Source organism: Lepisosteus oculatus, chromosome 4 (assembly GCF_040954835.1).
Source record: "Lepisosteus oculatus isolate fLepOcu1 chromosome 4, fLepOcu1.hap2, whole genome shotgun sequence".
NCBI classification, from domain to species: Eukaryota; Metazoa; Chordata; class Actinopteri; order Semionotiformes; family Lepisosteidae; genus Lepisosteus; species Lepisosteus oculatus.
Genome location: NC_090699.1, coordinates 59,903,814 through 59,931,417, shown reverse-complemented (window position 1 = coordinate 59,931,417; position 27,604 = coordinate 59,903,814). Strand labels below are relative to the sequence as shown.

Sequence of the window (27,604 nt, the reverse complement as noted above, 5' to 3'; positions counted from 1 at the left end):
TGGGACTCTTGTTGGAAATGGAAGCATACAGTGAATTCTAAGTAAAGAGCATAGAAGAGAAATCTAAACATTTTTTAAATAAGATCAAAGTGTTATTTTATCAATAACTGGCATTCAGCTCCTTGATGGTGAAAGGTTTCATACCTTTAGTAAGCAGTGAAAGGGACAAATCAATCTGTGAAATAAAACTCGGTACCTATTTTAGTGCCACTACATTGCACTTTGCTGTAGACATCCTGTAGTGCCGATTGCTCTCTACAGAGGAGGGCTGACTGGTTTTTAATTCCGTCAGAACACCTTCCCACTTTTCACTTTCAGATGTTCACCGTCTCAGAGGGCTCATTACAATGTCTGTTTTGAAAACTCAGATTAAATTAGGTTCAAAATCCTATTCATAATTCTGAGGACATTTTCCTATTGCCTGATGCTGGCTGCACTACTATAGAAAACGTGTCTAACAACATTTACAAGTAGAATAATACAAATAATGAAAAATCTGACACCATTTGTCTAGAGATAAAAATCACAGTCTTGCATGAAACCTGGTTATGCATGAAAACACTAATAAAACATGGCAATTTCCGTACATAAATGCAACCCCAGATTAAAACCAAATGTTAGAATAATAACTGCATATACATACTGTAGAAGGGACACTGTTTTTGTCTCTTAATTTTATTGTTTGTAAACTTGTTCCCAACAAAATTCACAGGGCAAATAAAATGGATTGCAGATCTTTGATTTATTTTGCTATACTTGGGTTTTTACAATGGTCTCATTCAATTTCATATTAAAAACAAAATACATATTGATCTCTTTAGAAAAAAATAATTTCTAGCCATCACATTTGTGATTATTACTAAATCGTTTTATGTTGCTTTCAGTGAGGTATCACCATAGTTGCTGTGAAACCATTTCACATTCACCACGGTAAAAGCATTCAAATCAGCAAGCTTTCCAACAGCCAGAGCTTGCTGGTACTTTCTTTCCTTTGTTCAGGACGTCAAATGTTGGTATGGGTGTGAAGTTCACAACAGACTTAGTGGACATTTGTTCGCATTTCTGCAATTCTATCATCTAAGGCACCTTGTCTCCATTTAAGTCTGATTCAATCACAGACACATTTCTAGTCACTGAAGAGATGAAGTATTGTATGTGCATTGCCATGATAGATCCATCCCAGTGACTTGAGAGTGAGCTCAAAAACTGTACCTTTTCATCGCAAGCATTTGGACAGGAGCTAATATAGTTTTAAAATGCTTAAAAAAGCTTGTCTTTTTATATTCTTGCAAATTGTGTTCTCAGTATTTATTTAAGACCAATTTGATTTTTGCCTTTACATTCCAAAAATAAACAAAATATAAACCAAGTTATCACTGTGTAAAACCTGCGTTCTAAATCTGAAACGTAAAACAAAACCATTTTATCCTTCTGTAGCATGGATTTAAGATATACTCAAGATTATTAGAGGTATATATGATATACCTGTTAAAAAAGGTTTGTGTTTCATTTTCTCATCACAGTGCACATTTTCAGTAAATTCAATGGTAGCAAATAGTGCCATAGGTCTGAAGGGATACAGTATGACACTTTAAATCACCACTACATACTGTATACTGTATGTATAAAGTGTTAAGCAATGCACCAGTAAACTGATTTATTGTCTTGTGCTAGATTTAGCTCCTGAAATAAAGCATTTGAGAGATTAGGGAAGCATCCCAATAATTTTAATATTACAAATGGATATGCAAATTAATTTGGATACACTTGCCTCATTGACACAAGTCTGTTAATCTTATCCAATATAGTCAGTAATTTTTGTGACAGGAAGAAAAATGTTTTTACTTATTCACTACAGGACATCAAAGGACCGGTATACCATAATGTCCTACTGTATGTATTCTTCTAAGTGACATGTAACTATAATTACCATGACTTTACCAGTACAAAAGTAGGACTGATGGATCTCATTTCCTGGTTCAGTTTCATCCCCTTTTTATGCATTTGGTGTAATATTTGCAATTCTTCAATCTGTGGGTACTGCTCGCATCCTAGGGTGGCAAAAGGTCTGTGAAAAACTTCCCTTGTTTACTTTATTAGTATGACTGGGCAAATACCACTCTTTTCCACTCTACTGTTCACACTGATATTGCTGCAATTGGAATTGATAATCATTCCGATATGATACTATATACTGTAAGGTTGTCCTACTCTTATTCTTAAATGTTTTAGATGGCAGTAGGCAGTAAAAAGCATTAATAAGGCACTTGAAAATACATGATTAATAAAGTGCACTTTATCACAATAAAGTAGGACTATTTCTTATTTAAACAGTCCTGCTTCCCCATAGCCTGTATTTATATACACTAGGTCTACCTTATTTGAAATTCTTCAATGTTTACATAGTGCCTTTAAAAATGAAAAGTACTGTATGGCTGATCTGAACCAAAAACAAAGCTTTAAATTGTGCCTTCACATTTTATTGTTTTATTCAGACACAATCATTAACAAATGCACATGCTCATCCACAAACTGCTCAAACCAATTGTTTTGGTTCTCAACACAATTAAGACTTCCTAGAAAAGAATGCAGAGTAATCCACAAAAAAGATCAACTGTTTCTAAATTCTAAAATTTAATCTGTGAAGGGGAAAAAAAGTGTTATCTTCTTACTTACACATCAAATCGCAGATTCTGTTTCTCCTCAAAGAAGAAATCCAGGACAAATTTGCGCACAAAATCCGGATTTAACGTGTTATCAATCACTTCGGTTCTGCCAAACTAGAATAGAAAAAAGGATAAATGAAAAACAGAATTTTAGTTGTCTGTGAAAATAGGGAGATTACTGGGGGGGAAAGCCCCTGACTTTCAAATAATGATAGGAAAGTCCATTGGTTTCAATTTTATCTTTTTAAAATCAGTATCTATTCACAAATACCCATCAGTCTTTAGGGGCTCATTTTGGCAGCAGGACTTAATAGTGTATTGATTCCACTATTGCCTGAACAGTTTGCTTGTCTCCTTATCAGTTCACAGTCACTTCCTTTGCATTTAAACCAGAATTAAAGAAAGCAGTGTTTCTTTTAAAAAAGGAGAAGGAATTTTTTGCTCGAATATTACAGAATTAAATGGATCACAAATTAAGAAAACCAATACAATTATTAGCTTTACTCCTGAAACACCTGTAATTGTAAAGCACTGAGTTTTAATTAAATACCTACCTTATGACATGAGTTAAACAACTCTGATATCAAATTAAGGGCATTATTGTAATGTGCAAGACCTTATAACACTGAAAATTTGATTTTTGTTGAGGCAACATTGGATTAGTGACATTTCTCAATACTCAAGGTCAAGAAAGCCCAGAAATGTATTTTAAAAGTACAATAAAAATTGTAAAACGTAATAATGCTAGAATTCCCAGATCTTGTAATTGGTAAAGTGGTTTCCTAACCTAGCTGCTTTGCTATTGGAGAAACTCAGGAATGTAAAACTGTAACTGTAATGTTTTTTTTTTATTAAAAGCTAGCATTATAGAGAACACTGGCAACAAATTTCAGAAAGCAAAGCCCGGGGATTACTCTCCTTTTGGAAAATTGATCCAAATTAAGCATTTTGTTAACAATATCTATTAAAGCTTATTTTATATTGAAATAAAACCGTCTTCCAATACTGTTCTTTCCTCTTTTTAACATTTCCTTTATAGCATGTCCACACTCTTTCTTCCTGCCACAAACACAGGGGACTCCACCAACCTTAATCCTTTTCATAATAAAACATTCCTACTTTCCAAAATTCCTTTGTTAAATCTAAAACTAGCTGGATGTATTTCTTTAAGCATACCAATTCACACAGCAGACCACAACAACAACAGTGGTATGGAAGACACAAAATCACAAAATGAAAAACAACAGCTCTAAAGGATCATGCATTTCACTATGTCATGACTCAAAGCAAATTTTTATGATGTTAGTAGCCCTTACGCTTTTGTGTGCTCGAACGCATCATCACAGGGAGCTTTTGCGAAGAAATTTATATGTAGAGAATTCTTGAGAGGCAGGAGCAGATCAGAGGGCCTCAAAGACTGTTGTTAACTACAGTATAGATCCAGCTTTCAAAGACATTAGCACACCGCTAAGAAGACACAGAATAAAGCCCATTTCATTCAGAGTATTGATCAAGAATTGGAATAGCCTCTTCAGCCTCTTATAGCTTGGTTAGGTCATCTAATGAAATTGGTCCAAATACAGCATCAAGCACATTTGTAAAAGGTACCAGGTGCACTGGATTAAACTAAGACTTGGCAAAAGTATGTCTGGTGGCTAAGTTAGTAACAAGTATTTAATTTATGATGGATAAAGATTAGGGAAAAAGGGAGACTTGCCAAAATCCCTTCAATTAAATTATGCATTTGTTTGTACAGCATAAAAAAATGGCATGTTAAATCATATATGCAGATTATCCCTTATATGACCATTTACTATATCCCTGGCAAAACAATTCGTTGAATAAGAATCAAAAAACGGTGTTAATGGAGCAGCCTGTTATTGAAGGGGAAAAACAGGATCAGGTTTTCATACTGCGATATTGGCGCTAAACATAAAAAGTTACAATTAAGAGGCCATTATTCAACCCATCTAGAAACAGCAGTTGTCAATCCACATCTCCAATGCAGAGACAGGTTAAGGAAATGAATTAGGGCACATCAATGCTGTTATTCCCCTATTGGCCAAGTGTTAGCTGGAAAAACACACCACTACTCCTGCTCTATTATAAAAAAGCCTTGCTCCATTAACACCAACTATGACATGGTTCATACACATCCAATTCCAGCAGCACAAACAGCATTTCCCAAAATGCTAACTACCAATGCAGATGAAAAGATATAATGCAAATATAATTTGTCTGCTTGTGTAATTTAACCCTAATGTGTGGGTAAGTAATCACAACATCCAGTTAATTTCCAATTTGGATAGTTTGTTTTAAAAAAAACCTTCATGGATGTACTGTACAGTATGCGTTTATATTTGTAATATAAAAAAAATATTCCAATAAATTCTTAACACTGTAGAGAATAACATTGCTATTAAAAGACCACCACTGATTTACAGTGGGAACTTGCCTAGAACATTTTCCACAGAAGACACTATACTGTTTAACATTTTTTGTTCCCCAGGAAAAGTAAGGGAAAAGGTCTTTGTATTTAAATGCCTTTCAAATAACTAGGTTATTATCAGTATTAACACCCACAGAGATATCCACAACGCTGTTCATCAATTTGAAGATGAGTTAATTAAGAGACTCTACTCGGTCTATTGAGAGGCTGTGGTAATTTTGTATTTCAAGCTCTATATCTAACACTCCAAGTTAACCCTTCCATGCAACACAGTCTCAAAAGGGAATAAACAGTCATCTGCGTCCACATTACACAGTTATACGCCTTTTGGAGCAATGTGTAATACTGTATGTACCCAAGCAGAAGATCCAGTATATGGAAATATTTGTGCAAATGCATACATAAAGAAAAATCGTGTCCAAAATAAGATTCATGAATAAACACGCTGAGAGACAAAATGTGCCTTTTCTGCTTACTGTATAACAAGAAAGGTCATCTGGAAATGTGTTGATTAAACAGGACTATTGCAAACAGTCACTGAAGTCATTGTAGAGGAAGGCGAAAACAGGGGTAAAGATATGGAAACCTGGGTGACAGACTTCATTACGAGTATGAAAGTGACATTTCTTGGGTCTCCATTAATTGAACACCCAAATTTCAGACCACAGAATCTGGACATTTGAACGTTCTGCTTTTACCCAATTCTGCTTATACTGTATGGTGCTACGCACACATATTTAGTCTCCTCGCTAGGTTTGTTATCTCTTTCTAAATCGGTTTCCACCTGGGCCCCCCTGATGTTCACAATCACCACTTGCCAGGATTTTCTGTATCACGCATGTTGCTAATGCTCAAGTCTTTACTCTCTTTTCACTTTCATTCTTTTCACTCTCCTCTTCACCCTCCTCTTGCATCTCCTGCCGAGTGAACTCCCACCACCATAAACCAATTCGCAAATCTGACCTACTGTTCTTTACTTCCATCCTCCATTTACCTCTTGATTTCTATTCATACCATCACTCTCCAATTCCTCCTCTCCCAAGAGCTGAGGCATCACTTCTGACCACTGTCTCTCTCCTGTTCCCAGACATCCTTCTCTGGCACAATCCAACAGTCACACATTCTGCCCCTTCCATAGCAACTATTCCATGCAAGAGAAGGTTCCAGTTCTTCTACTCTTCCCACTGAAAGCATCATAACTCCCTTTTGGCCAGCCTTTACTGAAAACGATCAATCCTTTATAACCCATTAAGAAGACTGCAGCTCACCTTGTTTTTTCCGCATCTTGCTTTACTCATGGTGCCATTACACCAGCCTGTCCACTGGTTCCTTATGACCACGCCTTTGTCAAAACCCCAGGCATCTGTTACCGTTGTCTCACCCAATCTGCCTCTACCTCTGCTCCTCTTATCTCTCCTTATACCCATTCACACTTTCTTTGCTCCATCTGTTCCAGACGTTCTGTAACTGTACCATTTTCAGGGCCCATTCATTCTTCACCTTAGCTCCTCAGCAGTGGACAGCAGTCCACAATGATCACCAACAGCTACAATAATCAGTTCAAACCAGTCACCACCATTTGGCATTTGTTCAAGAGACATGTGTTGAGACACCACTTGTGATTCTATTCAGCTTTCTATTCTCTAGTAAGTAAACTGTATTTAATTTTGTCTAGCGCAATTGTTAGGTGAATGTCATGTGTATTGTAAGTCACCCTTGCCAAGGACATTTGCAAATATTAAAGTATAATCGCATTTTCATTCAGACTGGCACTCTGCTGTGATGTAACCTGTTGAACAGTAAACAGACTGCACCTAAGATGCTAATGCAACTAAGTAAGCCTTGTATAACAGCTGTCTTTCATGCAGCAAACTCCACGGTGAAACAGAGTTCTTCAATCAGTGCAAACAGATTTTCATTACCCCCTTGTTTCCAAACTCTGAAAGTAATTTACTGTGCTCTGCTAGACAACTGTTACTGGTGTCTTCTACAAAGCTAGCATACATCTTTGGTTAGCGAGGAGATTACTTATTGATGCTGTCTTTGTACATAAGTACATGGCAAAGAATGAATGTACTGTGGTGTACGATAAGCAAAAGCAGGCAAGTAAAATACTATTTTCAAAATGGACGTTGTTTCTGCAATAAAATGTTATACAAGATAAAAAAGAATCACAGGTTCTAGTAGAAATCTGTCTGCCTGCCAGTTTGGTGTAATTTTTCCAATAGCAGGATGATGGCAGAAAATATCAACAATCTTTCAGGTATCTGCAAAGAGAGAAAATATTAACTTAAATGAAAGTGCTAAAAGAGGCCCCATGTGCCAGCAACTAATGTATACAGGAAATATATTGTAGAGAAAACTTAATAATTAGGCTTTGTGAGAATTTCCCTTTTAAAACTGCAAATGTGCATGGTGCATTACTTTTTAATTTGGAGCTTTCTCTCATTTGGCGTATTAAGTGATATGGATGCAGTGTGTAGGTGTCATTTCATCTAAGTTGAATTATCTAGGTAATATAAACACAGCCCTTAACAAAGGATAATACATTGCATTAATTACCTTTAATGTGACCACCAGCTATAACAAATCTCATTTCTCAGTTTAATATGAAGAAACACACCTGAGAAAACAGTGATTATAAAGTAAAAACCCATGCAAATATTTAGGTATTGATTGGATTGGACTTCTCCAAGCATGAAATATTAATACTTTCAGTCTTGGAATTAAGTCTGTAAGTGACCTATAATAGGAGGAAAGGTATAATTCATCTGTATTAATGTCATTAGGAGTTCGAAGAATTATGGATTTTTTCATAAGGTTAATTTGGAAGTGGACATTAATACTAGAAATCTAGCTTTCCATTAATATTAATATGCGTTTCAATAAAGATTTACAAACCTTGAAATCATTTCTGCAAAACAACTCTGCAACAATAATTAAAAATATCAACATAATAGGATGTGGCAGAATTAACGAGAGTTAAGTAAATTAAATATTCGATTGTCAAATGTGATTGAAAACAATGAAGCCAAGTCACAATGCAAAATGAAAAACATGAAAATGACAATCCTAATCCTTTGAACAATCAAGATGTTGTTTTGTATCCATACTATGCTGTATGATCATTTTTCCCAAAGGTTAGGGATTTGGCAAAAATTAGATACATTTACTGTAATACGACGTTCTCAATTTTATCAGTCAATAACAATGCACAAGATGTGGTATTAAGTTTGTAGATTAATTTTTAAATTTGCATGATTAAATATGACGTTAACCACTATCACTCCTCCAATGGATGTTGTTAAAGGAGTATAAGACAATACAAGTTATTCGGAGTGAAATCAAATTGTGCATGAGATGTTTTCCCCATTAAATACTGCACAACAGGTTTTGAACTGCAATTTCAGAGTAGGTCTATAAAAGTACATTTAATTTGGCACCATAGCCAGGTTCATTCTTGGTTTAAATATTTTAAAAGTTCTTATTACAAGCTCCCTTTCCAGAACGAGAACAGATCACCAGGTCAAGCAAGGTTTTATTCATATACCAGGCTCTGCTCCAGAATGTTTCATGTAACCAATACTTTAATTAGTGTCTAACTTTAGTAAGTTATACTTCTCAGATTTGCTTGTCTTAGTCTTGAGAGCAGTCTAAGAAAAAATGAAGAAGTCAGTTCTGAAGCACATTTGCCCCTTGAATCAGATGGATCTATGAAAGTAAAATATTAGAGGTACCAATGATATACTATAAAACATTAAGTGATGTTAAAATATTTGTTAAAATGGTCCTTTAAGGAAATTAATACCACAGTTTAAAAAATGCCATTTGTGACTTCTTGCTCTTTCTTCTTCTGATTTGCACGACACAGTGAGTCACTGGGTTGCCCTTTAAAATTTCTGAACTAATGATGACCAGCTGGACACTTTGAAATGGCAAGTTACTGACTTTTGTTCCCCAAGAGTCAACTGTGAGAAGTAAGAGATTTTAATTTTTTTAGACATTTAGAATGGTTAATTATTTTTGTTACATGCATTTGATTTTGGAATAACCAAAAGCTTACCACTATGAGGCATACATACTGTACCTTATTGGGAAGTTGTAGACCCATCCATCTTCAAGATTTTGCTCATTAAACGCTTCCAAAATGTTCATAAAATGCAACCCTAGCCCTGGCTGAAGTCAACGTTGTACGGTATTTTTAGCTCTAGACTTAGTTATCGGTCACCACATATCTTCAAGTGCCCAGGAGGCCGCAGGAGTGTGGTCATTCAGAGGCAACAGAACTCTGGCCTTCACACCTCTAAGAGCAGTTGACCAGAGACAAGACCCAGGCTTGAATCGAAACAACTACTATCATAGAGCTTAACCTGTGCTGAGGCAGTTGCCTTTACTGGTTGAACCCATAGGGAAGCCCAGTAAAAGAATGGAATATTTTCCAGTAAAGAAGAAAAAAATTCAGTTTAAATGGAAATATATCAATTAATCAATTTGTTCATTAAATACAAAAAGAATGCTAATCTATTCAGGTGAAATATAACAAAAGAATTTGGGATTTGAACTGTCTTTAAACTGTAGATTTCATCCCTAAATCCAGGGGTCACATTGTTCCCCATGGTTGCCGGTGATCCTCCCCCCCAAAAAAAACTGACAAGGGCATTTGGTGAGGGCAAAACTGTATCCCTGCAGACTTTAAGTACCACAAATAATAGATATTGACATCAGGATACTCTATAGCCAGCTGCATTGTTCTGGGCTTTTTTCAGCTACTGTGAAAGACCAGCCTTAGAAACTACTTTTATTTTGCAACACAATACAAAGCTGAAAAAACTGCTGCTGAGAGTCCCCTCTCTTTGATAGGGGATTTATGCATTTCTATATCAAAAGCTCTGTAATAGGTCAACAAACCATAGCCTCATAAGCTTGTGAGGATGTAGAGGAATTTCTGAAAGACTGAACACCCCTGGAACAACCCTAGCTCCATCCGTAACAATACTTAAACCCCAGTAAGAGATTGATGTTGTCTAATTGGCAGGACACTAATGAACATATCGAATCCATGTGGCAAGAGACAGACAAAGAGAGACATACTATTAATTCATAGGATTAATTTTTTAAGCTCTTCAGTCTTGAGGCAGAAACCAGCAAGAGCGCAATGCAAATACCAGAAGGATCTTCCTTGAAAGTGGTCCTAAATCTAGGTCATATATTACTTCTGGAAGGAGGCACTATCCTGGCCCAGAGGGGCAGCTCTCAGGAGACTACATAGGCATTAGCATATGAGGGACATGAAGTATGACTCATTAAAATAAGAACTAGGAAATCTGCTTCCAGGAAAAAATATTTTTTTGCCCTCCTTCTGACTGATGTAAACTACTGCTACTAGCCATTCATCCATTTGCTAACCACTTTATGCAGTACAGGGTCCTGGGAGACACCTGAGCATCAACTAGCAAGCAATAGATTCAAGACGGGATATACCCTGCATGGGATGCCAGTCCAATACAGAACTACTGCTACTATATAATTTAAGTCAGTGATATTTACTTCTGAATCCGAAGGGCCACAGTCTACCAGGGTTTATAGCTAATTTATGAATCTCAATGAGTAAAGACCTATAAACAGTGGCAATGAAGACCAATGAGGTGAATAATTGATTAAAAAAGGCTATTAAACGCCAGATAAAAAGATCAATATTAGCTAAGCCTAGAATGGTGTATATAATATTAAGTAGCCCAAACGTTCATGGTGGACATGGAAGCCCTCAGAACTGAATATCAGTAGTCTATGTGTATCAGCACATTCGTCACTTCCAGTAACTGGTGAAAGCATGATGTATAGTACTTTCAATTCTTGAATGTGTGTGACCCATCTCATCCAGAAATTACCAGACTGGCAGACTTTAGTCTATACAGGAAATCATCACAATCTTAACCCTTCCTTCACAGAAGAGGCCATCTTCAACACTTCCTTTAGGCTTAAGGAACTGAGGCTGGAGAATCCCATTGATTTTTCTTCCTTCCACCACATTGTAGTGCTGAGACAGGCAAAAGTGACATTAAAAAAAAAACTGTGCCTAATGCCCCTGAATGTTAATAAAGTTCAACACGTGTCCAACACAACCCTCCTCTATTGGGGAAAGCATTTATCCAACTCAACCAAACCATTGACCTGAAAAGCTACTTTGTATCTTGTCAGTGCAACCATCTACATCAGTGGTTCCCAGTCCACGGTCTGGCGCCCCGCAAACTGGTGATTTTTGTTCCAGCTGAGCCCTCATTTACACAATCAAAACCTACACTGATTTGCGATTAATTTGAACTGTTCGTTCCGAGCTCTTAAACATGTTGGAACTTTAACTGTTGTATTTCGTAAGTGAAATAAAATCCCAAACTTGTGAGGGGAGGCAAAATGCAAATATTAAAACGAAGCACCTTCTTCGATCAAGTCAGGCTTGTATTATCTATATCAGATAGGATGGAATGAAAACCAGTAGGTGTGTGGGTCACCAGGACTAGGATTAGGAACCACTGCCCTATAGATTGGTGAAACCTCAATATGCTTGTATTTTAGAATAATAAATTAAAAATGGAAATGTCAAAGAAAGAAGAAAAAGCTGCCAGTCTCTGTGTTCTTGATAATTTTCATATGTCTCTTTGAATATCTGAAAATTCCACAAATTACCTTCATACTATTGATGTATCATGAAAGCGTAGTACTGGCAAATAGTTTTTCTACTTTTTAAAATACAATGGATAATGTCTTGATTCTCATTTATTCATGAAGCATGGGGCTCTATATGATGAAAAGTATGTTTACAAGATTTCTCCAACATGTCTGGATGTTCGGGATAATCACCTTTTAAACTTTACAAAACAATGTATTTTTTGAAGTAGTCTTAAATCAAGTAAGAAAATGCATCATCAGAAATAGATTGAAAATTTACACTTAGCAATGTTTTTTTGTCTTAAAATTAGGTTAAGATTTGCTGCCTTTCATCACAATAGTTTCTTCTTGGGAATAGCTGATTAGCTTATGCATTGCTCACTAGTTTTTCTTCTCCAAAATTTCTTTTTCTGACATTGCACTATACTGTTGGTGTCAAGCAAGCTAAGAAAAACTAGGTATTGCAGTATTACTATAGTTCAGTTTGCTAAAAGAGCTTGATTCAGTTTTTCTTAAAACACACAAAACTAAAATTACATAAATGCAATACTGAATAACTTTTGACTACACTACATACTTTGTATTATAAATTCACTGAATGTACAGTAGCACCTGTCCATCTGTGTATCATCCAAATTCTCTGTATTGAGCAAATAAAGGAAGAATAGATCAGAGAAGCAAAGATTCTCACTCACCTCCCTCCACTCCTTGGTCCCAATTCCCTGCACATATAGCACAACCACTACAAAGAGAAAATGAGAAATATTGCTGGTGTTATTACAGGGAGATGATGAACCATTATTTCCCAAATGTTTTGTACAATATAAGACACTCAGTCATATTATTAATAAAGGGTCAAATTACCCACTACACCAAAAAAAACCCTTCATGGAAGATGCTGAAAAAATCTTAAAAGCTAGCATGTTAACACATAGAATACCTTGCTTTTAAAATTAACATTTATTCTTGAATGGCTATTTTTAACACTTATACCTGTTGAAGTAGATAAGACTTATTTCCCCTCCATATGTTTTAAATAATGGTAAAAAACACTCAACAGTTCAGCTGACTTTATCAAGTTTAACGCTGTATTATTTTTACAGATATAAAATTACACAGTTTGTTGCTTTCTTTTTAAAATTGGTTCATTTCCAGAAAAAAAAAAAGTGTTGCCCTATGAAGACTCCAACGTCAGCTCCAGCAAACCCTTTTTAACAAAGTCATGCTAGTGTAAGGGTTTTGATTTTTCTTCACAAAACACTTGTCTTTTGTTTGCTCAGATTTTGCTCAAGAAAAATTACTTTAAAGTGACCTTGGGAGGTCAGACTCCATCCAATAAAGTCTGGATATTATACAACCTTCAATACAAAAAGTGAGGATCGTTTTAAAATGTATTGCACGGCTGAATCTGACAAAGATTTCAGACATACAGTACGTCTAAGTTTAATGCAGCATAAAGGAAAATTTTGTTAAACTGATATTGACTTCAGCAGTTAAAGACATACAGTTGTAACTACAGTAGTACTACTCAATGTGGAATTCAGCAGTATCGCTAGCTTTTAATTATAATATGCAGATCTGCTGACAATTACTAGTAATTTTGAGTGTAAAACCACATTAAGGCAAAACATTATTTTTACCCAAAATGTATCTTTAGTTTTTTTTTCCCCCACATCTATGACTATGTAATTAATTGTTTACCTGCCTGGTGAACAAGCTGTGTGAAACACCAACTGCACAAAAATAATAATTAATTAGCCCTTTCATTGTAGTACTAGCAATCAAATACTGTACTTTGAATAGTTGTGAAGAAAGCCTCTGAGGGGGTATATTTAGTTCATGTCTGGAATTAAGGACATCCCTTGAAGATGCAAGAGCAGGGCATAAATCAGCTTCATTCCGAAGTCTCCTTGTGCCATCAAGGTCAAAATTTCCTCATTAAGTGCATAACCTTACTGTTACTGCAAGGCATCTCTGCTATGTGACTGGCATCACCCACACGATGTGGGATCTAAAATCACAATAAGGAAATAACCCCATCAAGTCCCATAAACATGCCTCTGCCGATATACTTGCTGATGCGTGACACACACAAGGACATTGTTCATCTCTGCACAAAGAAAAGTGGGGAAAATAAATAAACCCGTGATCGCTTAGGAAATTACTGCTGTGTCTTTAAGCTTGTGGCAGACAGATTGCATACTTTATAGAAAGTGACTGCTGCAAAGGCTCCAGTACAGAAGATCCTCTACCTTTAAATGAGATGATGGCTATGTTCCATTAAAAACTCCCTGAAGTAACTGCAATGTCTTCAACGGGGTGACTTAATGAATTGCATTCCACATTGTGGACAACAAAAACCTCAAATTGAAAATTCCAACCAATTCAGCTTTAATTTAGCCTTTATTTTCAAGCTGATTTAAACAGAGAATTTGACCTGTGTGAGATCTGAAGATAGAAGACACAGTACCAGTTGTATGACATTAATGAATAGATTTAAGGTCTCTTTAAAACAAAGTTGTCTTTAATGTTGGCTATTCCTGGGAATTTTCATTGATGGCCAGATAAGCTGGAGGTAAGCTGTGTACCATCTAAGTCAATTTCAAGAGACCAAACTATTTGATTTCCTGAGATTTTCAGCTGCAGGAAGGCCTCAAGGGAATACAATCTCCCAATTTTAGAACTAAACCAAAAGTTTTTTAGAATACTTAAATTTTAGACTTTTTATTTAAAAAAATCAGTTCATTTTTGTCCCTGTTTTTCAGTTTCTTTTGCTTGTAACAAACATCCTCTTTCTAATGAAAGGTCTACTCAGCATTTTAGAAAATGGTTTATGGGTGTTATAATATTTATCTTAAGAGAACATTCGTGTATTGGTAAAAGGAGGCTTGCAATATAGAAGGAATGCAATTTACAAGGAAATGTGAAAATCGGGTAAATTCATAGCTGCTCCAAAACCCCCAAAATACTTTTATTCACTTTCTGAAAAGATCTTACAATCACCAGATGATTGGCATGTTACACTCAGATTTCTTTTCACATTGGTATGTTAAAAGCAGCTTTTAGGATATTAAAGATGAAAAAAATCACAGTAATTGGACGGTAGAAACTGGTAACTGTTAGAGAGAGCTATTAAGAAAAGTCAGGTGGATAGGAGTAATTTGATCTTTCAGCCGAAACAGATTATTGGAAGAAAATACAGAAGCAGATTCCTTTATAAATGGAGACCACGTGCAGTACAGCATCAGAGGCAGGTGGTTTTTCTACAATTTATTTTTGGAAGAGTAACAAGCTTTCACTCTTGTCTATGGCCTGTGTGACAGATCTGATGAACAGGTTGCTTTTGAATGTGAACTCTCAGATAAAAGGCCGTGCTTGAATAGAGCATTCTCCTTTAAAGTTAATTCCTGACTTTTGATGTCTGGAACACCAGCTTCCAGGTCATTATCTATTTCAGAAAACCTGACGCTAATCTGTTTGATTTTGCAGTACTCCAATATATCAGTCATGGATCTCTCTTTAGAGGATAGCAAGACTTAAAATTCACGAAGGGACACACTTGACAGCGGTCAAAGCTCACCAGCATCTACTGAGCATTTTGGAAAGAAAATGGTTCATCACACTACTGTCTGACTTTCTAAATGTCACGTCTGTTCACTGTAAAATAGGCTAACTTTAAAATTAAATTAAATTTCCTAAAGGTTTCAGCTTAAAGCCAAGGTTGACTATGATATGACCTGATATACACTAGGAAGAGAACCCAACAGATGGAAATTGAAGGGAGGGTGATCTTAATATTGTTGCACTTTTTTATGCATCACGTCCAGTCATGATAACATTAATCAACTTAAAGCTGTGATACTAATAGTAGTGTGCAGGCCTCAGTGTTTGAGATACATTAAAGCAAATAGTGTAAAAATTGAATTTTCTAGGCTAAAAATGATAAGTTAACTACTAAAACTCAAAAGCAAGTTTTGAAAAACAATTTGGTCAAGAAAACAATTTACAATCCATTTTAAAATATGAGCATCTTCAATGTGATTGAACAAGTAAAAGGTTATCTATTTACCTGAAAAAAAAAATGACATTTAGAGAAGAGGCTCAAATTAGAATCCTAAAAGGTTTCCTGAATAACTTGTAACTTCATTTCAATTATGTTTCCAAATGAAAATAACTTGTAAACCAAACCATTAAGTATCAAATGATAAACACAATTAAATACAGAAATCTTGTTGATATTGTATTTTGCAAACAAATGAATATTTCTCAGATATACTACAGATATAGCTCAAAGGGCAACCAACAGTACCAATAACTATCTTTGCATTATAACCAAAGGTGGTACTAACTGAGACAGCTTTTCCAAATCATTTACAGAACAATTCACAACTCTACCAACTATTCCTGACTTGAGAACTTCAAATGAAGCTATAATGCTAAAATACAGCACCATTCTCTAACGCTTATATTTGAACTGAGTTTTCTCTTATGTTTCAAATTGTACCCTGCATTACACTATGCCTCCTGTTGTACACAAACATAATTCCTTAACCAATTAACCCAATATTTAATCAATAGTATAAATTCATGATGGAAATCCTTCCAAAAAAACCCTTCCCTGTGCTTTTGGTCTGAACATACAGGTAAAAGAATGCAGAAACAACTTTAAATACAGGTTCCCAATCAGCTTTCTCAATATGAGTCCTGACCTGACATTTTTTGGATATTGTGTTTAAGATGCAATACTGTATTTCACCTATCATTTTATTTTATTTTGATATCATTTGGCTATCCCTTCTTAAACAATTTGATTTCTTAGTATACAGCTTTCTAATAGAGGCAAGTTTAAAAACTCAATATTCATATTATGATTTATAGTAAATAATGATAGTAGAAATATATATTGCCCTAGGAAGAAACTGGGGGATTTCAGTTACATAGATCCTTGTAATCAAATAATACTACACTAACCCAGCTTAATATATTATTAATTAAAATATACAGTTCCAAACATAAAATAGGGGAACAGGGACTGTAAGAAAAATAAAAGTAGTCTAAACCACCACAGCTAATATATTTTAGTTAATATGTAATTAAGGAATAAGGAGAGTTGCATACAATCTATTTGAAACATTTTAAAATTAAATTGTGGGTGTTGAATCATTTCCCTTATAATAATAAACTTGAACAAATACATATTTTCAAGGTATTTAATTTAAGATTTGTAAGACGTATTCAATGGAGCAATTTTAGATTAAGAATCAGACTCCCTATTTTGCTAACTATAGAGACACACTTGGTAAATTTGTCAGGGACAAGAAATGATTCTGGGTAGTCATCACCCCGAGAGCATATGAGCAGTCAGCAAGAAACAGATCAAACATATTAATAGGCACAGTGCATCTGAATGCAAACAGGTATGTAGTCTGTCATGCAAGTACATTGTAAACACCACACACAGCACACAGACAGCTGGAAAACTGTCAAAGGGACCCATTCACATTAACTAATAAATCAAGGTCTCAAGCTGCACATTGTAGAAAACAGAACAGAAAGCCAAAAATTGTGATTATATAGAAGGAAATGCTGAAATCAAGGAGAGGTAAGGCTAAAAGCATATAGCCATATCCTAGATGAACTTTCTATCCTGGAAAGAATCCAAAAGGACTGTAAACTTAATGACGTCATTCGGCCCATTTACTTCATGTGGTTGACAGTAGGTAATGGATCCAAGGATCTGATCCAGCTGTTTTTTGAAAGGAGAAGGAGTATTAGCTTTGACAACATGGTTTGATAGCTTTGATAGCAGACTCCCACAAAAGTGCCATTTTAAATAAACTCGCCTTCGTTTCTACTTGTCCTTTCGTAAAATAAAAAATGTGTCAGTTTGATGCAGTACATGACCTTGGGCTTACAGTATTTCTATTTTCAAGGGTTTTCTGGAAGATTGCCACGGGATACTATCTGTACTCTCAGTAAAGTATTTTTTCCCTTGGAATCTAACAAGGAAATGTAAGAACCAATTTACTCATGACCTGAGCAAACCTCTGTAACAAAGAATTGTAATAATAGTCTTAGATCTGACAGCCCAGCAACCAAATTAATGAAGGAAACCTTTATACATAAAGGCACTGACATTTAACCCCTACTCTTTAAAAATATGCATTACATACCAGGATCAGACTTGGAGAATGTGTCCATATCCAGAAGGTTCCTATGGAAACAAGACAGAAAAAAGGACGTTAAAAAGAGAAATCTGCGTTAGACCAGCCAGCAATAAAAACCTGCCTTTTTGATGATTAATGAATGCACAGTAAGCAACACTATTTCATAAAAACCTGTTTTTCGTTCCGTCATTAAATACAGCAACCAATGTCCACATTATCACTATGTAACAAATCTTATGAGAGGTATCTAAATCTTACAGCAAGAAAGAGTAACACAAGAAATACAAGTTACAAGCTTGTTAAATAAGACAAAACCACATGTAGAACAGGAATTCGTTTGCAATACCTCAGCTAACATCATTGATGTCCTGTGAAGGATATAATCCTGCCTTACCCATACCTGGAATTCTAAATAGGAATTAAAGAACCAATCTTGCCTTCTAATGATGGGTAGCGGAGGGGGGTTTGTCCTAATATTAGTACAGATGTTGGTGCAGCAAGAAAAATATATTTCACAATGTAAGAGGGCCATGACAACAGCACTTGATCTGGCGTTTTTCACCTTTAACAGAGGGTCCAGTCAGTGAGGCACAAACAAGTGTGCAGGAACAAAAAGTTACACCACGTAATCAAATGCGGTCCTTTAATTGTTGTTAATTATCTAATCTTGCACAGGTGGCCATTTGAGAGCAGCCAATACAGACATGATTCAATCCTTCCCGTTTTAATCACGACCCTGGAAATAAGCTTTTGAGAAAGCTGAATGCAAGCAAATTGCATCACAGAAGCCAATGCTACAATAAACACAAAGTAAACAGTGTTGCAGCTTCAGAAACGCTCAATAAAGCAATATTTCTGAGATGAGTTCAAGTAAAAAAAAAACATTCACCAGGGAGTAGAATAATCCAGGACATGTTTCTTCCAACACTTAATGGTATTGAACAACAAAAGGTGTATATACAGTAGAAGGCATGTGCTTCCCGCTTTTGCAAGATTTTATGGCATGGGTAATTAGGTTATCGCATCAAACATTATGCAGTTCCAGATGTAATAACTGTGCCTAATGTATATTCAATGATGCACATTTTAGTAAATTGGAGATTCTTATCTATGTTTATCTTAAAGACTGCATAATACTATGTTCAAATACATCTATCTCTGAGTGCGAATCTAACTGAGGACCAATAATTATTCCAGTTTCAGATGTAGATGCCCTTAAAGAAATATGAAAGAATATCTTGCAAACTGCTTACACTGATGTTCTCCTGGTGAAAGAAGTGACACTTAAGGAAAATATCAAAATAAAGGTATCCCAGAAACAGAGTTAGATTTAATTATTTCCAGGAAGAAACAATAAAGGTGAAGTAAAAAAAAAGTATGGTTAAGCACAGTAAATATCTCACCGGGACCAACATTTTACAAAACTGCAGAGCAATGTCTTGTGTTTTCTTTTTAAAAACAGGACAACCTTCATCTATTGGTTACTAGGCCAGACATAATGACAAAGACATGAATATTTAGTAGAATTTCGAAGAAGGGCAACTCGTTTCTTTTCCCAGATGAGAAGAAGTACACATTAAGTTTTATTGAGAGAATGAAAATTTAAATCTTTTGAGCCTTAATTATTGATTGAACAAGCCACAGCCTTCGCTGGTCAGCTTGGAACTGACCTCAGTCGTAGAACCTCGAACACCTAAAAAGAAACAATAAACCCTACTGGATCATGTCTGTCCAGGACTCAAGTTATCAAACCATGCATTAAGCAATTTTCAGCATAATAGATATCAAGCACTAATTTGAGGCTATGTAGTAAATTTGCATTACATATTTACTCCATTCCATATTCTGGCATCCTCACATCCCATTAATCCTTGAAATCCCTTTATAAACACCTTTACAACGCATCAGTGGTGCTCTTTACATCACCCAGTCAAGTAAAAATATTTGAAATTGAATTTTACCAATCACAGCTGCTAATGGTCATTTGAAACCCTCAATACCAATTCTCAATATTCTCTCCAAATATCTTTTAATAACAGTCTGCTAGCTCCGACCAATGAAATGAAGCTGTACTGCAAGTGCTCTGCCAACCATATCAGTCAATATAAATTGTTTTAAAAAGCAAGGAACACCTTTTGGTATAAACATATTATGCAGTTTTACAGTAACAAAGAATTAAACCTTTAAACCTGATTCACTATTTTTTCCCCCAATTTGTGTGGAAGTTAGTTAAATACCTCGATTTTGGAAGAGCAGATGTAAGACGAGTACATACTGTATAACCACACACTAAGAAGTTTATTTTTTTTCTGTGATCTTAATGCATGACTATATAAATATATTTAAAATGGAATTTGTTCCTCTGTATGAATCAATGGGACATCTGGCCTGGCATGGTTCTAGAAAACAAAATCACTGTGAATAATCTGGAAGACAGACCTTTCTGGAAGTCCAGCTTTCATATGCTTTAAAGTAAATTTCGCAGTACAGCTGCCGATGAAAAGGTTCATCTTATCCCTAAAAGAACAGTTTCCTCTGAGCTAAACACACATAACAGCAACACACTAACTAGACTCTTTTGGCGTCTGTAATAAAAAATCTGATTACTTTTTGAAGACCGCAGTTGAATTACCAGCAGCAGAATTGGAACCACTGTACTAATAAAGCTAGGCATGTAGAAACTGATGATGCAGCTGCCATGAATTGGTTTTCACACAGTCTGAAACATTAATTAAACCACAGCTTATTACTCCCCACAGGATTTTCCTTTTTAATCACTCTTCTGCATTGGGCATAGGATCACTACCTATGCCAAAGATGCCACAGAATTTATATTTAATCCCTTCAAGCAATGTTGTGCTGCTGCTCTACATTTAACACACGGTTGCTTCTAATTCAGCAATATCTTTAGTTGTTCAAGCATAATAAAGATCAGGTCTCATTTTCATAGTTGCTGTTTAAATCTACAACTTGTTCATTGTTTCCTGTACTAATTAATGATCATGTAATGCTTGGACCTATACTTCCATCAGGGTATTCATTTGTGTGACAGATCCCCACTGTCGATTGTGTGATGGCCAGACTTGATGTTCAGAGGCCTGAAATGCTTGGTCTTCCAGTGTTAGGGGACTGTTTGACCCAGATCTGTCAATTTTACCACTTCCTTTTAAAGTCAGCTCTTGCAATTCAGGAAGAAGGCAGAGTCACAATGGTCTGTAAATGTACTTTTCCCAACATTAAGACCTACAATGGACTTAGTGGTTTATACTGTTGCTACAGTAAATAAGAAAGAAATAAAAACCTAGCTGGGCACATAACTGACACCATTGTCTACTTGTCACTGATAAAAAGACAAAATGCCAAAAATAAAATTTCTCAGAAGTGATAGTTACCGTGAACTGCAGTAGTTAAGCGATGATATTGACCGTGCTCACTCATCATCACAATCCATTTGTGTCTGATCAAGCTGCCATCTAAAAATGATGTCCAGGTCAGAATGAAAATTGATTTAAGTTTCAAAACGAGTAATAACCACCACTGCCACGTCCAAAACGTATTGTACTACATTGACAGGATTGATACTCAACTCTAAATTCTGCATGAAATCACATGTTTCACACAAACACTTATGTTTTTCACTATGAGCTAAAAAAAAACAGGACAAAACATCATCAATAAGAAAAATGTCTAGAATAAAAGATGGTATTCATTTTGTTCTGTTCAAAAAGAAAAGTATTTTTTATAAAAGGTTTAATTGAGAAAAAGATTTCCCCCTAATGAGGCATCTTTATTATACATCTAAAACAGGACCTCATCTATTAATCTATTAATATAGAGTGTAATTAAACTAATCTTTCATTATAAGACACATTTCCTGTCTGAAAGTGTTCTGTGCTATGCAAATTCCACTCCTAACGATTTTCTTGGAGGCTTCCTTCCTCATCCGAAGGAATGTTGGAATATTACAGTCTTACATCTGTTTCAATTGACTTCGATCAATGAATTGAGCAGCAAGTCTTGTTTATTTTCTCTCTGTGATGACAAGCTACAGAAGGCAAGACCCCTGAGAGCTGCTATGCAGCTTGCCTCTCCTTCTGCAGTGTCAGTCTCCACAAATTCTGCTCCTGACCAGAACATTCATTATTCCCCAAAGTGGATCCATTTTAAATCCCAATGGGGACATCTTCAGCAACACCTGCCCCTGTGTGCTACAGTTTGTCAAGATTTGTCAGCAGTAAACTGAGCCTGATCTGGCCCACAAATAATCTAGAACAATCATATACCATTGGAAGTGGTATTTATTTCCCTGTTGCTGGTACAGCAAATGATCATGATTAAAAGTAATAAAGACTGAAGTGATCTTACAGCCTGCATACTGTGCAGCTCCATACATGCACAAGCTTGCATGTACTGTACAGAGTCGCATGACAAAATCATCAGAAGTAAGGCTATGATTTTTTTTTTAAAGGATTTTCAGTTTTCTCTTACAAATTCAATTTTGTGAATGAACATTAAATCAATTCACAAAGACTTTTTCATGGCACTGCATCTCAGGGTACATATTTGTAGCAGATATAGAAACAAGTTATTCATTTTTGCAAACTCATTATACTGTAAGAAAAAGTCAAAACGTCACAAATTTTCAGCCCAGCATTCTTTATAATGCTACATTCTGTCTACTCCGATGTAACATCATCCTGAACATAGTGGAAACTGAATGAGTAGTAAATGTGTCCACACCTTTGCCAACTGAGCTGGCTCTTGGTTATTCACTGGCAGAGTACATCTTGCACAATAGAGAAGAAAAAAATACACTATTAAATTAGACCACACAGCTTCATTCAAGGAACACATGACATGTGACAAGTCGTGGCTGTGAAGAGCAAGGACATTAACTGTACCTTTGGTGAAACAGAAACAGTGCTTCAACTGCTCTGGTATCAGCTGCTGGAGAAGCAGTGTACCACTGATGATTCAGGTGCTTATATGCAGACCCATGCATGGTCACCTACAGTATGGTTTGAATGAGATGTAACATTTGCCTTTACATGATGATGCAAAAGGTATTCTTCATTAATATGAAAACCATTAAACTAAAATGCCTAATTTTTGCTTCAATTTAGAGATCATGATTATCTTAAAATGGCTGAGGTTTCAGTAGAAGATTGCCAAAACAATGCTTATGCATAAAGAAGTGAAAATACTGAGGAGAAAAACAATTAACACTATACTACGTGTTATGAATTTTGCACAGCAGTGTATATCTGCCCCTAAAATGGTAAATAAAAGTCATTGTCATTGGATGAGTTTATTAATATAGTGGTAATAAAAACTAAAAACTGTATTAATTAGATTTCTCTATACATGTAACACTGGAAATGAAACACAACAAATAAACACACAAAATAAATAAAGATTACTAAAAATAGCCAACAGGAATTTTTAAGATGCTAAAACAGAGCCCTTTATTTAAATGTTCCAGCATCAAGGGTAGTTTGCAACAACCTCCAAGTCACAACAGGTTTTTAAAAGATTTTTTTTTTAACACAGGACATGACAGAAGAGATGCACCACTAAGTAAAATAAGTTCCTCACCTTCCTTGTCTACAGTATGACAGCAAGTGTGCGTTTCTTAATGTTTAGTGTTTAATGTTATTCTAATCATCTGTTTAAGGAAATCAAGCTTATTGTTGGAAAATGTGAGCCTTGTCTGGGATGAATTAGGCAACTGTCTGGCTTGTCAAATACATGACTGATTATGGGATGGTCATGGGATGGATCCACAAAGACCTGCTTCAGCGGCACCTGTGGCCTAAATGCATTGATCTGCTTGTTGGTATCTTAGCAATCAATTCAAACTCAATCTATGGTTTTCATGGCTTTCATTACACTAATTGGGCATTTACTAATTACAAATTTGTAAAAGCATCCTTGAGATACTATGGTTTTAATATTACTGTATATTATTAATAATTTTATTTGAATGCTGTTCCATACAACACCAGTAGCTTTATTATAAAAGCTTAGGATAATGCTGATATTCCCCAAAGGGGCATGAATGTCAAGCAACTGAAAGTAAAAACTTCAAATTGCCAAAATGCAAAGTTCAATGCAGGACGGTACTATATTAATTTTATGTAACTCATTATAAACCTCTCCTGTCCATGAATATTAGTCAAGATACAGGTTGACTTTTCCCTTTTTATGATGCAATTCAAAATTTCACATATGGCTGAAAAACAAGTGGGAAAAAAAAAACTGAATATAAGGATTTCATTCATTGCACCCAAGTTGTTCTGATCACAGAAAACCGGGTCCTGTCCTGGAATCATAAGGCACAAGGCTGGACTGAGAGCACATGACTGCTCTCAAACTGGATGGGATGCCAGCCTACTGCAGGGCCACAGACACAAACAATTTAGAAAAACCAATCAAAACCTAACCTGGGTAATGGGAGAAAACCAGAGCTCAAGAAAAACCCAATGAGAACAAGGAACAATATGTGAACTCCACACAGACAGATGTCCAAACACAGAGCACTAGAGATGTGCGACAGCAGCACTAACTGTCTAGCCACTGTGTTGCTATTTGTTAGCTATCGAATACAAAAACACAACAAATAATGTGTAATATGATGTAGATATACCAAAATTTAAAAAATAACTTCACAAAATAAAAAATTATAGACTTTTTTCAGATTCCAACATCACACATGGTACCTTTAATACCGTGGAAGTTAATGGGCAGTTTTCCAAAACCTTAAAAGAGCAATTCAGATCGGTGTACTTATTTAACTGGTCTATTCCATCTTGGCTTTTGGCATTTGCATTAAAAGTAATGATACAAAAAGAACCAGTGATGCAAGAAGCTAGATGATTAATGAAATGGTTAAAGAATTTTATGGAATTGGTTGCAGATCTTCAAATAAGGATAGGTTAGTCTAACCCTCCAGTCATAGCTTCTTTGAAGAAGATAAAGAAAAAGAACAATTTAAAATGTGATGGAAAGATGTGAATATAGGAAGCAACTAACTAGGAACAATCTGTATACTGTACATCCTGTGCATGAAACAGTCTACAGCAGTATCTAATCCACAGCACTGTTTGAGTTGCATTAACAATTCTTTTTGCTCGCAAATAACCTTATCTTGTTTCTAAAAAAAAAAAGCCACATTGCATAAGCCTATAAAACTGAGACCAATGGCCCATTTGTCTAACGTACTCCACATTCAGACCGAAATACTGTTCGGATCCTTCCTTTCTCATTCCCTCAAAATCTGAAAGGTGAGAGCTTCCTGGAATGCTTTATAACAAAACTGCTTCCACACACACCCACTGATAAAAATCAAGCATACTGTACAGGAGAAAAGACAAGAAATTATTGGTTGGTTCGACAACAAGTCAACCGACTCAAAAAAGGTAGCTACAAAGATGTGAAAATAGTAAAGTTATATTTCAATATTAACAGGGAACAGAGTCAAATCTGATAAGTGATCACCTATAAATGTAATTAAAAAAAATAAATTTACCATGGTATACAACACACACTGATGATGAAATTAGAAATGCCACATATTCTTTAACACAGTTTAATCACTTTTATTAGACTTATTCTCGTGCTTGATAGATATTGTATTGCAACAGTAATGTTATTTTTTTATGATAGGTATTGCTTAATAACCTAAAGAGCTTTAAAATTAAAGACTACAAACTATATTGAGTATACTGAACTATTTTGAATGCACAATTAAAAACCAAAGCTATTTCAGTTTTCTGCAATAAACTGACATTCCTTAGATCCTACTGGCAAATAAGTTTTTTCCACAAGATAACATATTAGACAATAACAAAATAGACACTAATTACAGTTGCATTGCAGGTTTTGTGGGTTCATTTTGCTAATAAAGCAGAAAACAAGAGCATTTAGTTTTAGTTTAACATCACCTATTAAACAAACTTCTCTGTTTGCTAATCTAAATGCATACTCTCTTTTTCTTTCCATAAATAACGGAATAAAGGTTGATGGTACAGTACATCACATTACAACAACCTGCAATGCCTAATTTGCAAGTACAACTGCCCAGGCAGAACACAGTTAATGTCTACTTAACTAAAATCAGGTTTTGTCATTCTCTTCCAGAAAACCCAATTCACCCGACTAATTTTTAAAACTGAATTTTGTTACCTGACAAATTCCTGCTTTTAAACTTTTAATAATCACCCTTACTCTATTGAGAGAAAATCAACCCAAATGACTGGAATTAAGCCACAAGCCACTGGGTGCAGAACTCTCCAAAGATATTCTAGACTTGAAATGTAGGACCCACCCCAAATGAATAGCAGGTGAGTGCATTTTATGTTTTCATACGCTCCAATAGTACTTGTACGCTCGAACCTACACACGCAAAAGCAGTATTCCAAGTGTCGATACGGAATAGCTGCTTATGACGGCTAAGCTTAACTATTAAATTGCGGAAAGGTGTTTATTGTTGACCACATTTAACAGAACATGAAAAAACACGCTTTTATTACACATCCACCACGCATGCTTTCGCAGTCTGTGGGGTGCATCCAGCGTACTTAACGCCTTTTCACTTGTAGCGTCTTTACCATTTCACCCTTGTTTTGAATGCCTCAATCGCCTTTATCGCAACACGGCTTGCAACTTAAAAAAAAAAAGATGAAATGTTTGAAGTTCGGCAGCCTGCTGCGATTTTTTTAAATGGGTTTTTATTTCTAGCAGTTGGAACGTGTCAGTGCTGATATGTGATATTTCTTAACATAACAAATCATGCGCGCTTACCTGCACGAAACGGTGATTTCAATTTTAGTTGCAGGGACGCTGGAGTGAAGAGGATCGAAGTCTCCAATTGACGCCATTCTCAGCCTTCTTAATTAATCTAAATTACAACAGTTTTATCGTCTTTCTATAAAAAGGGAAGAAGACACGCAGGACTCTGATCCTCACGTTTTCATAGAAGGCTTGTGACCGAGTACTTAATAAGTATCAGCTGAAAGGTTCCATATATGAAGACTAACTCAATGTGCTTTCATTCTTTTTCATTGCTAGTGGATATGAAGTCTGTGCAGCGCTCCAGTTCTGATGAATTCTTTGTCATGCATTTTTTTAACTGTCGGCAGGTGGAGGCAGCAGCAAATGAAAAATTCTAAAAAGAGGCTAGGCATTGGATGCCGAGTGTTGAATGCTGAAGTTTTATTGTGCCCGTCAGATCCGAGTGCCGTGACAACCGAAAAAACACCTGTCCACACTTCCAATTAATATAAGATTCGTTTCGGACAAGCGAAGAGAATAAAGAATTCTCTGTTGTATAATCTTAATCAAAGGCTGTTCTGTGTTCATTAATGTTCGTGATATGACTGCTTCCTTTAATCATTACTGCTGGGGGGAAGGCTGGTGACTCTGTATCCCTTACAGCCATTCTACTGAAATGAGCATTATATAACTACCTAATACACGTTTCTTTATGCATGGGAAAGGCATGTGCATTAATTAAGAGGGTGTTAATTAAAATGCAGTTTTGGCATATAATTTGCTCTTAAAAATAGTTTTCTATCATTAATCTAATGCTGTAATAGCGGTGAGAGAGCACACAAATAATAGATTTTACTGTTCTTAAAAAGGAAAACAGAGTTTCA

General features: G+C 35.6%; 1 protein-coding gene across 1 annotated transcript in view; it reads right to left on the bottom strand.

Moving 5' to 3' along the window:
• cpne9 (copine family member IX) overlaps positions 1–27,293 on the bottom strand; it is a 120,568-nt gene extending 93,275 nt beyond the window's left edge. Inside the window, exons 1-4 of the mRNA XM_069189438.1 lie at positions 26,751–27,293; positions 17,955–17,995; positions 12,477–12,523; positions 2,677–2,780 (exon numbers count right to left, since the gene is read on the bottom strand). Of these exons, the coding sequence (XP_069045539.1) occupies positions 2,677–2,780; positions 12,477–12,523; positions 17,955–17,995; positions 26,751–26,827 (269 nt within the window). The 5' untranslated portion in view covers positions 26,828–27,293. The remainder of the gene's footprint in view (positions 1–2,676; positions 2,781–12,476; positions 12,524–17,954; positions 17,996–26,750) is intronic.
• Positions 27,294–27,604: the final 311 nt, after the last annotated feature.